Source organism: Condylura cristata, unplaced genomic scaffold (assembly GCF_000260355.1).
Source record: "Condylura cristata isolate star-nosed mole 26May11 unplaced genomic scaffold, ConCri1.0 scaffold00020, whole genome shotgun sequence".
Classification (NCBI taxonomy): domain Eukaryota; kingdom Metazoa; phylum Chordata; class Mammalia; order Eulipotyphla; family Talpidae; genus Condylura; species Condylura cristata.
The window spans coordinates 11422850-11435539 of NW_004567121.1; the positions used below are offsets into that span (position 1 = coordinate 11422850).

The 12690-nt window shown below is 36.5% G+C and overlaps 1 protein-coding gene across 11 annotated transcripts in view; it reads left to right on the top strand.

Annotated features, from left to right (window-relative positions):
- The window catches only part of NRXN1 (neurexin 1), a 976600-nt gene that overhangs the window by 443665 nt on the left and 520245 nt on the right, over positions 1-12690 (top strand). For all 11 annotated transcript variants that reach the window (XM_012727414.1, XM_012727413.1, XM_012727415.1 and 8 more), the window contains one exon: positions 9293-9415. In XM_012727414.1, the coding sequence (XP_012582868.1) occupies positions 9293-9415 (123 nt within the window). The remainder of the gene's footprint in view (positions 1-9292; positions 9416-12690) is intronic.

Below are 12690 nucleotides of genomic sequence, written 5' to 3' on the forward strand. Positions count from 1 at the left end.
ACAGGCAGATCAACGAAGTACACTGCTGAGGGGAGCAGCGGGCGGGCCAGGAGAGGTCTGCCACACCATGTTGTCACCTCCGGGGCAGGCGAGGATCAAACCCATGCGGAAGCGGCTTTATATTCTCAGTGCTGTGCTTTAACCTGCTGTGCCACCAGGGAGGGCCGAAAGTTTTTTTTTATATATATAAAAATGATTCACATAATAATTCAGTCAAAAATAGAGTGATTTATTAAATATGACTATTCAATTCTCTAACAGATTCTTAACATTTATGAAATGCTTTTTCCTTGTCATTGTATTTATTTATGAAAAACAGCATCTCTAAGCTGTGTGACTTTGTATTATTTTCTCAAAATGGTTTTTAATTGGGAGGTGTATTTCTAATATTTTTAGTAAAAATAAACTTGTTTATCCTTAGGATTCTATAATGTGTCACATTACTTGTACAGAAATAGCAAAGAACTCCTTTCCAATACATTCTGAGTAATTTTCAAGGATGTCTCTTAGGTAGATTGGAGAGGGCTTGTGGAGGAATAGTATGAGGAGTTATATGGCTGGGCAGATAATTGAGCTTTATGGTCTGTCACCAAGGCCAGATCATGCTTGGCACAAAATCTAGGCAGAAGACAGCTCCCAGACAGCTTCTCTGCAACCCCAGAGGCCTGTCACTAAGTGCAGACAGTATGGGAAAGGTGACCCAACTATTTCTTACAGGGATAATTAAATGTTTTGCCTCCAGCTGTTTCTGCAAATTCCTGAATATAGAAATTTCTTAAGGAAATTTTAAGAATAATAAACATAAAATGGACATTCCTCTCCAGGGCTGACTTCAATAACAGGCATTCAGGCACATCACCTATAACCCTGTGCTTAGAAGAGACCCGTGCTTGGACTGACACTCTGCTGTCACAGTCCTGAAATTCTTCACTGTGAACAAGGACCCCATGTATTCCTTTTGTGTAGAGCCCACAAATTACTTAATTCCTTTTACACCTAGTAATGTTTGTGGTTAATGAATGAAGATTACAGAAGTGCCACTTATATGTGTCTAGTTATAACTAGTAATTAAATTGTACAGCTTGTCCATGTGAGATTTTTTTTTTGCATTTGTAGTCCAATATCTAGAATTTGAGAAAGAGTAAATACTTAATGAGGAGTTACTTATTTTTTTAAATTTTTAAATAAAAAGTTCAGAAGTAATTTTTTCTTTTTATTTTTTTTAAATTTATTTATTTATTTGTGCATACAGAACTGAGCCCAGAGGCTCAGGGGCGGTGAGAGGCTTCACCAGAGACAGAGTGGGGAGCAGAACAGGCAGATCTACGAAGTACACTGCTGAGGGGAGCAGCGGGCGGGCCAGGAGAGGTCTGCCACGCCATGTGGTCACCTCCGGGGCAGGCGGGAATCGAACTCATGCGGAAGTGGCTTCAGATTCTCAGTGCTGTGCTTTAACCCGCTGCGCCACCAGGGAGGGCCTTTTTTTTTTTTTTTTTAAGATTTATTTATTTATTCATATAGAACTAGGGTACAGGGCAGAGATGCGGAGGGTGAGAGGATTCACCAGAGGCAGAGGGGAGCAGAACAGGCAGATCGAGGAAGTGTACTGCTGAGGGGAGCAGCGGGCGGGTCAGAAGAGGTCTGCCACACCATGTGGATCTCCTCCGGGCAGGCCGGGCTCGAACACATGTGGAAGTGGTTTAAGCTTTTCAGTGCTGTGCTTTAACCCGTTGTGCCACCAGGGAGGGCCCTGAGAGGTAATGTTTTTAAGCCCAAAAATAAATGGCAAATTTAAGTAGCAGGCTGAAGGTGCCAGAAGATATGACATAAGGTATAAATCCTCTTGCCATTTAGAGGTAGAGAGTGCGACACCAGGAGTGGTGACTTGGGCATCAAGTAGTGGCAGCTCTTGCTTCTATTTCTCCTGACTTCCCTTTCCTCCACTATTGTCACAGGATCTGTGTGACAGGATTTGTTTCCAGCTTCCATAGGGCACAGGCTAGCACCCTCAGTGTCAACTGACAAGATTTATTGGCACCTGGAAAAGTAGACAGAGATAAAAACCCAATTTTATATGCAAACAAAGCTATCAAGCTAAAAAATAAAGGCTGCTCTTCTAAATTTGCAGAGCAGGAAAGATAACATTTTAGAAGTAGAGACTTTATAGTTGGTTTTATGCTAGCTATAGTCTTTTAAAATTATGTTTTGTTTTTATGGTTGTTATTGTTGTTTAACTGAGAAAAAAACTCAGACTGCAAGCAATAAAAGAGTTCATCTAAGTGAGCTTTATTATGTTAGTACTGGATTTAATGACAACAGTGATGTAAAACTTTGTTTTTCTGACTTTTAAGCAATTGAGTATTTTCCATTACTTACTTAATAGTCAGTATAAAAGTTTATGACAAAGGGGGATTAATTAGTCTATTTACTTCCATGTTTCTACCAATGCCTGAAAACTAATGTCCACCAGGCTGTCCACCTGTTTTATTAAGTTAGGTTTTATAGAAACAAAGTCATGCTGGTTTGTTCACATATAACCCAAGGCTGCATTTGCTCCACAATTGAAAGGCTGAGTCCTGCAATATTGATTCCATCCTGCTAAACCAAAGATACTTATTATATGCCCTTCGTGGTAAAAAAAGGTTTTGACCTCTATTGTGATAGAATATAATCACCTGAAAATAAATCTAAGTTGGGATATTCCTAATAGCAAGGTCTCTGTAAGGTATGAAATAATTTTTAAACTAAGTTAACAGAATATGGGTGCCATCTGACCAATTGAGTAAGAATAGTTGTTTAGGATAAATAATATACACAATAGGGATCATAGAAACCTGTAGTATAACTGCAAATTTAATTATGACTTGCTATGAGCAATTTCATGACTTAAAAACATTTAACAGACTTGAAAAAATGGGACCACTGTAAGGCAATGCTAGTTTTTTTTTTTCCTTAATTAATAGCAGAAGTATGGAAACTTTAGGATCTGCATTCACCTGATGCCCATTTTTTAGCCAAGACAGCTATTGCTGAAAAGATAAACCAGCTATTAATATAATGAAGGTTAGCGATGGGTCATTTCTACAAGGCACACTGTATGAATCCCTACCTGCTTCTGAGCGATTTCCTCAATATCTGGTGTATTCAACCATTCAACAAACTAAGTAAAATTATAAAATAGAAATATGAACAGTTGACGTTCAGGCAATAAAGAAAAAAATCCAGGACCAATTAGTCTGAACTACACTAAGAGATGGTGTACCTGTAACAAGGGTCCCCTTCAGGTAGTATCTTTAAAATATACCACTGGAGGGAGACAGCTAAACAGAGTCTGTAATGAGTTCCAGCTTCATGACACACACAACATAGTGTTTTGTTTTGTCTTTTAAAAATTTACTTATTTGTGCATACAGAACTGGGGTATAGGCCAGAGGAGCTGGGGCAGTGAGAGGCTTCACTAGAGACAGAGTGGGGAGCAGAACAGGCATATCAAAGAAGTACATGCTGAGGGGAGCAGTGAACAGGTCAGGAGAGGTCTGCAGTGCTTAGTGTTGTGCTTTAACCCACTGCACCACCAGGGAGGGCCTACAACACAGTGTTTTAAAAATCAAGATACAATTGTTATGGCTTTAATTTTCCCATAACAATTATAGCTTCTGATGGATATACAATAAGGAGGCAATCTGTTCCATGACATCAGAGAGAATGGCCAACCAAGTCTTTACAGACAATCTTTAAATTTGGAGATTGTAATTAAGCAATGCATGCTAGAAGGTTGACAATGTAGAAAGACTAAAAATGATAGCTTTAATAGTCTGAACTTTAATGCACTCAATAAATGATGTTCTGGAGCTTTTTTTAAAAAATTCCTAAGAAATAATTTTTGTAAATAAATGAGCAAAGAGTTGATTGCAAATGATTTTAAAAAGTCTTTGCTGGGATTTTATGGTACATAAAACCAGCCTTTTTCTAACAGGAGAAATGAGCCTGTCCAGTGTAAACATGTTCAGTTTTCTGTTGAAGAGTTCCAGGGCTCATGGGTGGTGTCTGGGAGCCAAGCTATCCTGTCTCTTTAACAGCAAGACAGCTCTACATTTATTTTATTTTTAATATTCCTTTTTTGCAAGATACAGTGGAAAAATAACTCCACCAACATAAATATAATAACATAACCAATGCACTAGTTTAGTTCCTGGATTTTTATGTTGTGCAAATATATTTGTTCTGACTAAGGCAAACCTAAAGCAGGAGTGTTTTCTTATCTCCTATACAACCATCTTCATGGGGAGAAAATAATTTATTGTAATGAGAAGAGCTTTCTTAAAGATTACTTTATTATTTCACCATATAACCTTATGATCTGTGTTTTAGTTTCCTACATAAACATACTCATAAAGTAGGGGAATTTACTGGCACACAGAATGGTGTATTTACTGCTCCTGACTGATCATTCATTGATTGTTTGGTGCTATATTCTGTGAGACATGTCGAAATGACAAAAACACACTTTTTGCCATTTAATTTTTAATTCCTATATTAATAAACACACTTTACATCCTGTATCAATATCATGTTACTGATTTCATTTGAGTTTAGTAGTTCTAGGTCTAGAATGACTCTCTTTGAAGTTTTCTTGGCCTCTTGTCTATGTCAAAATTAAAATGTGAAATTAGCAATGAAATGAAAATAGTATATTTTTAGAAGAATTCATTAAGCTATTATATGCTTTCATGTATTCACAAGGTGGAGAAATAGTGTAGTACAGTTTGCAAACATGACAGACCTTTGTAGTTGACTATAGAATTCTTTTGATAATCTATCAAACGTCCTCACTTTATATGTAAAAAGATGAGGAACAGGCAAGATGGATGACTTCCTCAATGTCACATGATGTGTTCAAGGCAGGCCTTGGGACAAAATCCAATTTTTTTCACCACCCCCTCCCATGATTAAAATGGAGGTGAAAATTAACTACTAAATGTGGCTACTGATCTGGCCCAAACACCTATCCTTGCTTAAAGTTTGTGTCTTAGTGGTTAAGTCAAGGCTCTATAAAAGTAGATTCCCTAGAAGGGCTTGTTTGACTAAACTGCCAGTATTCCCTGCAAACATACCCTCTCTCCTCTGTCCCACGCCTCAATTTGGGCTTATCTCCATAGCTTCAGCCCTTGCTAGGGATAAGTCAGCTGGAATCAAGACACTGTGAAGGCACAATGAATTGAACTTTATTGAGGGAAACTGAAATGTTTATTGTGTCTGTCTCATCTGTTTTGAATGAATTTTAACTAAAGTCACCAGAAAACCTAGTGAATGTCACGGACTACAGAACAGTTATACCAAGGCTTCCATTCAGTTTATTTCATAGAACTGACACTGTTACCTGGTGATTACTTGGCTTTCACATTTGATTCAGAACAAAGAGCAGCCATGGACCAAACCATAGATTCAGACCTTGGTGGTTTTCAAGAAGTTCAGTCCAGTGCAGCATAATGTAATGGGCAGAATAGTTTAAATAAAGTGTACCAAACATCAGTGGAGACCTACTGAGTAGTGTGGCCTAGGGAATATCATCTAATCACTTTGGACCTCTGATTCATAGTTTGTAGATAATTCAGTAAACTGTTATGCCTCAGATACCCATTCTAGTTAAGTTCTTTAAAATAGCATTCGCCTGAGAAATTAATTTTGTTTCAATCTGATTAAATGTTAGCTGTGTGCATTTGGCTACATTGCACCTCCATTTTAATATCCCAGATCATTTGGGCCACTGTGAAAAAGATACTGAAATGAGATGCTCAAGATCTCAGTCTTAACTCCACTCCCAGACTCACAGTAATATCCAAGCTATTATTTATATACTATATGTTTACTAAATGTTATATAGATAGATAGATATTCTTTCTGTGACTTACATAATGTATTATAAGAGGAATCTATTGTAAAATTATAAATAAGCCTTAATTCTACAACATACAAATAATAATTGTCTTTAAAATAGAAACAGTGTTATAGACATTATTTAAAATCTTTAAAATGCTGGGCCCTCCCTGGTGGCGCAGTGGGTTAAAGCACAGCACTAAGAAGCTAAAGCCACTTCTGCATGTGTTCTATCCTCACCCCGGGAGGTGACCACATGGCATGGCAGACCTCTCCTGACCTCCCTGCTGCTCCCCTCAGCAGTGTACTTCATCAGTTCTGCCTGTTCTGTTCCCCACTCTGTCTCTGGTGGGTCCTCCCACTCCCCCGCACCTCTTGCCACCACTTCTGTGTGCATAAATAAATAAATCTTTAAAAAAAATCTTTAAAATGCTGCTTACAACCTTAGTCTGCTTAAAATACTTTAACAAAATACTATGGACTGAGTGGGTTCTGGGGCATTTAGGTTGTTTCCGTATCTTGACTATTGTGAATAGTGCTGCTATAAACATAGGAGTTCAGGTTTCCTTTCCAGTTAGTATTTTTGTGTTCTTTGGATAGATACCTAGGAGTGAAATTATTGGTCATATGGTAGATTTATTTTTAGTCTTTTGAGGAATGTCTACACTTCTTTCCTTAGAAGCTGGACCAGTCTGCATTCCCACCAACAATGTAAGAGTGTCCCTCTTTCTCCATACCCTTAACAGCAGTTTTCTGTTTATTTTTTTTTTTTTACTGAGCGATTCTCACAAGTCTAAGGTGAGAATGTGGCCCTCATTTTGTTTTAATTAATTATATAAATGATATATAATATGGTAGTTTCAGTTATGTAGCATAGTGATTTTACATTTGTATATTGTGTTAAATATGTCTATTTATAGCTTAAGACTTTTCAAATTTAAAGTACAAATTTATTAACTACAGCCTCCATGCTGTATAGTACAGCCAAGATACTTATAATTGTGATTTTGTAGCTCTTCATCCCATTTTAGTCTGCTATTGCTACCCCAATCCTTCCCCGCCTCTCACCCCAAAACCAACAATTGGCTCTCTGTATTTCAATTTTGTTTTATTTTTTGTTCCCCCCATTTATTTCTTAGCAGAAAATCAAGGGATAGCTATCATAATTCTAAATTCCCTGTCAGGTGTCCTCTCTATTACAATTCATGTTGCGTGGATAACATTGTTTTGAACTGAGATTATTAAGTGCATTTTTAAAAACCTTGTCTTCAAAAATCAATCTCTTCACATATTTAATAATGCAAGAGAGAAGCTTGAAGTTGGCCCACAGAGATTTTTATGTACCAAAGGGTTATTTTTAATTGGATTTTGTGCCTGTTGTTATGGAAATAGTTGTTTCATAGATTAAGCTTTATGACTTTACTGCAATATCAAGCCCAGAATGGGGTATAATGATGATATCACCCTTATGCTTCTTTTCCTTGACAGACATTTTGAAAATGAAAGAATGGGAGTGAAGCTGCTTCAAAAGCATACATTTTTAAGAAAAAAAAACTCCCTTATAAAAATAGCTATAAAATGATACATTTTCTTTTCAAACATCAAAACTAAAAATGACCCTTACTGCCAGTAGGATGCTCAGATGCTGTAGAGTTATTAAACACTTCTTTCTTTACTATTGAAACTAGAAAGAGTTTTTTGATCCTCGAACTTACTTTCAACATTTGGTCTCTGAGCATTTTTGCAGTTGCTGAGTTAACAGGCTTTTTCTAGTTTTTTTTTTTTTTTCTTTGTGTGTGTGTGTGTGTGTGTGTGATCACTCTCTCAGAACTATCCTGTCTAGATTATTTTCTATTTATGTATCCATAACCATAATATAATCTCTCTAAAGAAATAAAAGATGATTTCTAACCTTAATGATGATCCTGTTTGAAGACATGAGGCAATCTTTCTGCAAAACTTCTATCACTGATATCACTGTCATATCTTAAGACCCAGAGAAACTCCAAGCAAGGAAGACAGAACTTGAATCATCAGTAATACCCTACAAGAGAAATTGGAGGCTGGGTAGATACCCTAAGGTACTGAAGACAAACAGCAAAATCCTACTGGACAAAGTAGTGAGGTTTCTTCTACTTGATTCCCTAAATAAATGCTCCTCTTTTTTTTTTATCCTTCTCCTTGACCTTTTCTTAGTCCCTTATGATCCTAGGACATTACTTTTGCTGGTGGAATTTGGTTGAATAAACTGTTAACCCAAACCTGACCCTGAATCATTTAAAAATCATGAAATTCCATGTTGTCGAGTCTTTTGTTATTTTAACTTACCAACAAGATTTAATAACTAAAAAATAGAAGGGGGAATCTTTTACCAAATAATGTACCTTTACAAACTATTTCACCTTTTTAAAAAAGTGTCATTGTTGCCAGATCAGTAGAAATTTTTATGTTTTTGTAAACATTTGAGTTACATTAAAACCTATTTTGTTCCAGCTTTGGTTTTAAGAGGTGAGGGACATTTTCTAATTGTCATTCAATAATTTCCACAAAAATTAAAATAACTTCTTGTAAGCCAATTTAAATTATAAATGCATAAGTTTCCATAGATTCACTATCAGTTTCTTTCTCTGGCTATTCCTCCTACCCTTCACTGAAAACCCCACTTGTTATTGCTAATTTATTTCACTTCATTTCCCTCCCACTCAGCCCCTTATTGAATGCGACTTTTTTTTTGGTCAATTTCTTAAATCATTACTTTTACTCACAATGATTTTCTGTACTACCACCAGACAGTTTTTAGGAGGTGAATGAACCTAAGAATTTGGTGACCATTGGAAGTCTCATCTGTGCAAGTGACAAACAGATATTTAGTCACCTAATATTGTATGCAGAGCAGCTTCTCACTGGAATCTATTCAGCCAAGTAGCCATTTGTTAAAAATTTTTACTAATAGTACATGTGGTCAGATCTCATTCCAGATTAGGAATTACATGACTACTAATTACTTTAATAGCAAAAAGTGTTTAACTGCCAAGATCAGAGAGGTCCTTTAAAAAGTGTAAATGTTTTAGGCTCCCAGTGTTATATTGACTGTGCCTATTTATGACAACAGGTATTCACTTGTCTTCAATTAATTCATCAAGTTAAAGAATCTTCTTAAATTGCCACACCTGAATGTTTGTTAACTGGTCATTTTCCTTGTTTGTATATGATTCTAATGGACTTGAAAGTTGATCCAGTCTCTTCTCCTTTTCTCTCTCTCTCCTTTCTCTTCTTTCCCTCTACTTTTCATTTCATTCTCTTTTCTCCCTTGCTTTCTTACTCTCCTCTTTACTTTGTCTTTCTCACTCTCTGTGAGGTTCATTTGCTTGACTGATTCTGAGTGTCCATAATGACTGTTTGGCATATTCTACAGGCAAAGGTCCCGAGACCCTTTTTGCTGGCAATAACCTCAATGATAACGAATGGCACACAGTGCGTGTGGTTCGTCGGGGAAAAGGTTTAAAATTAACAGTGGATGACCAACCGGCCATGACAGGTAAACTATCCTTTCTCTTACTGAAGCTTTAGAATTTCCTGTCTTGCAGGTGACTTTGAAAACCAAACGCACACTTGAAACTGTGCTCATTTTCTTTTCCAATCTTCCTCACAACAATTGTTTTAATAAGCAGTGTTTTAATGTTTTCTCTCTCCCATGAACGACAGTTTTATATCATGTTTTTCTTTTAATAATTCAAAAAGTAGTTATCATAGATTTTAATTATGTGGTTTGATAAATATCTTAGGGCCTTGTAAAAATATTGAAGTCATTGTTTGCTTCTTTGCTGCTTATATATTTCGGTGACTAACAGCAGCAAGTTATACTGTTTAGCTTCAAGGTAAATTGACAGAGAGGCTGACATTCTGTCAAGTGAGCTGCTTTTTCATTATCAGCTATAATGGAGCATTTTTGGCCACTGATCCCTGTTAGTTAAACTCTAATATTAAGGATGTCGAGTTCAATCCCTGATTGTAGACTCCTCACTGAGGTGAGCCATCTAAAAGTCCACCTCAGAGACATAGGGAAACTGAATAAAAGCAGGATTGAAGTGCCTTAATTCTCTGCTCAAAATAACTCCAAACTCAGGACCCACTGGGATATTAGCCCCTTTTTCTTTTTTAGAGAACATCTCCATGTTAATAATTTCACTGCAAGACAAAAGATGTCTCTTGTGCAGCAGAGAAGAATTTATTATACATTCAACTCCAAAGAGGTTTTCATAGGTAGAGAACAGCCAATTCTATCAATGTGAAAATGCCTTGTATGGGATTTTCACTTTGGAGAGGATCATTTCTAAGTTAGATGAAGCAAACATCCAACTCATACATCTCATACTAGTGCTCTTGGCTTTCCAAACCTTTTTTTCTACATATGGGTGCAATTTTACTTCAGAATCATTGGAAAAAGCCTTAAAAGGACCAATTCCTATCTTGACACCACAGAAAATTTGGGAGGATCCTGTGTTCATCTTAAAATATTCCTAGTGGACTCTAACTCTAAAATGGATTGGCATTTTAACTAGTACTAATTTATGTCATTTTATTCTCTGAGGAAGAAAGTCAACTAGTGAGCTATTAGCATAACCATTTATTTAAAATTGCCAAGCTTGAGACATTTGTGAAGAGGTTGTATGAACTGAGGGAAAGAAGGTTGACTTTTTACAGAGCTTCCAGGATGGGTTTAGACGTGCACTCTGAATGTGGTTAGGAGGCACTGAGTTACTGGGCTCCTGATTAGCTTTCTGTCCCAGGTGAGCTATTACTTTACTTATCCAGGAGTTTCCAGCCACACTTTCTGCTTTTTCTCACCTGAGAACCTTTGTTCATTATCACTACTTCCTGGAATTGCTCTCCCTGTTCTTTTCCAGTTTTAAGTCTGGTTTTCTCTTGTTAACCCTACAAATTTAACTTAAATGTCAACTCAGGCACTTGCCCCCATTCCAAATTAACCAACAAAACAGTCTGTTTATCAAGTTATAGCATTTTTTATTTTTGTGATTATGAATTTATTTTTACATCTTTTTCTTTGACTTCTCCTGATATATTACTGTTACAGGGCACCCCAGTATGAACTGGGCTGCCTGTCTATGGGTCCTCACCCATGTACCTAAAATTTAGTTATACTGCAGGCACACACAAAAGGGTCAATAATGGGTTTATTTACAAAAGGGGAAAGGAAAAGGAACAACCTAGGGAAAGAGAGAGAGATACAAGGTAACTAGAATATCTTACTGGATCAGCTAATTTGGAGCTCTAGTAATAAACTAATTGATAGCACCCAGTCACGCAGTCCTGAGAGATGTTGCCTGAGCTAGAGAGCGTTGGACAAAATGGCTTCCTATTTATCCCTCAAAGTCCCAGAATGCCTGCTTAGCTCCACCCTTTGGTCCTCACAGTTCTCTCCTTGGTATACTGCTGGGAGTTGTAGTTTTCAGTCACTGGAGAAGAGGGTGAAGTCCAGAAAGCTGGAAGAGGAGATAGAGTCCACAGAACTCCGCAGAGTTCCTTTAAGACATCCCTGCCCTTGACATTACAACTTTTGTAGAGTCAGAATCTGAGACTGCTTCTCTCAACATTATTTCATCATTACCTAACAGCAGAGGACACAGGTATACTACACCCTCCGTAATTTTAAGTGAATTATATGGTGGCTATGGCTGGAGACTTACGTTTGTTCCACAACAGAAATTTAACTCAACTCTGAGCAAGGTTAACATAAAATAGCTGATCTTGCTATGTGCTTTGGTAAATGATGTGACCTAAATTTTGAGATTTCTCTGCAAATACAACGTCCAGCAGTTTTTTTTTTTAATTACTGTAGTTTGTTATACCACAGATACTTAGATTGAAGGCATTTTGTCAATTTCAAATTTTCCATTCTACTAAATCTCTAGAAAAGAAAGTACATTTATAAATGGTTGGAACCTTAAATATCTTTAGATCCCTTTTTTTTCTTGTTTAATCAATATATATATGTATATATAGACAATTGTAGAGGTGACTGCAAAGAATTAAACCCTAGAATGAATCTTATGTAAAAAAGAAATCTTTAAAAAGCAGCAGTTTTTTGTAGTCATTGGAAAATGGCTTTAAGGTGCTAATTCTCCTTTGAGAGCAGGCGTAGCTGCCATTACTGTCTATGTGATTTATATATGTGTATTACTGAAAAAATAGACTCTTGAACATGGGTCATGTGATATGTTTTGTAACTAGGCCATGGCTCCTCCAACACCACTTTACCACCTTTTTATTATTTATGCTTTGCATACATATTGTATTCCTTTGAGAAAAGAAAATAGGCATTAAGTGTTATTTTTATCACTGAACTCAGTCCTGTTAAACAAAATGTGCTTCCCTATTTCAGAACTGCCAAGAACTTCACAATTTGAAGTGACATTTAACTTCTTGCATTAGAAATATTTTTCTGCATATGCCCTTATTATCTGTTGGTTCACTAATGGAGTTTTTAAGAGGAAATATGACTGTTTCAGGATTGGGGTGGGGAAATGATAAAAATCAATACAAAGAGATGTAAAAGCCCAAGTGATTTTTTAAACTTTCCATTTTCTTCTTTCTATGTAACTTGTTAACTCAGTGTTTCTGGTGTCTCTAGGGGTTTATATCTGAAAATTATTAAAGCCTAATTTTATTCTACCAAAGAGCCAGTTCCCCACAGAGTAGTATTGAGGTCATTGAAAGAATTAAAGGAGAGAGAAATGATGTCATATAAGAAATTAGAATTGCGAAGGATTTACCTTACCAGTATTTTTTTTT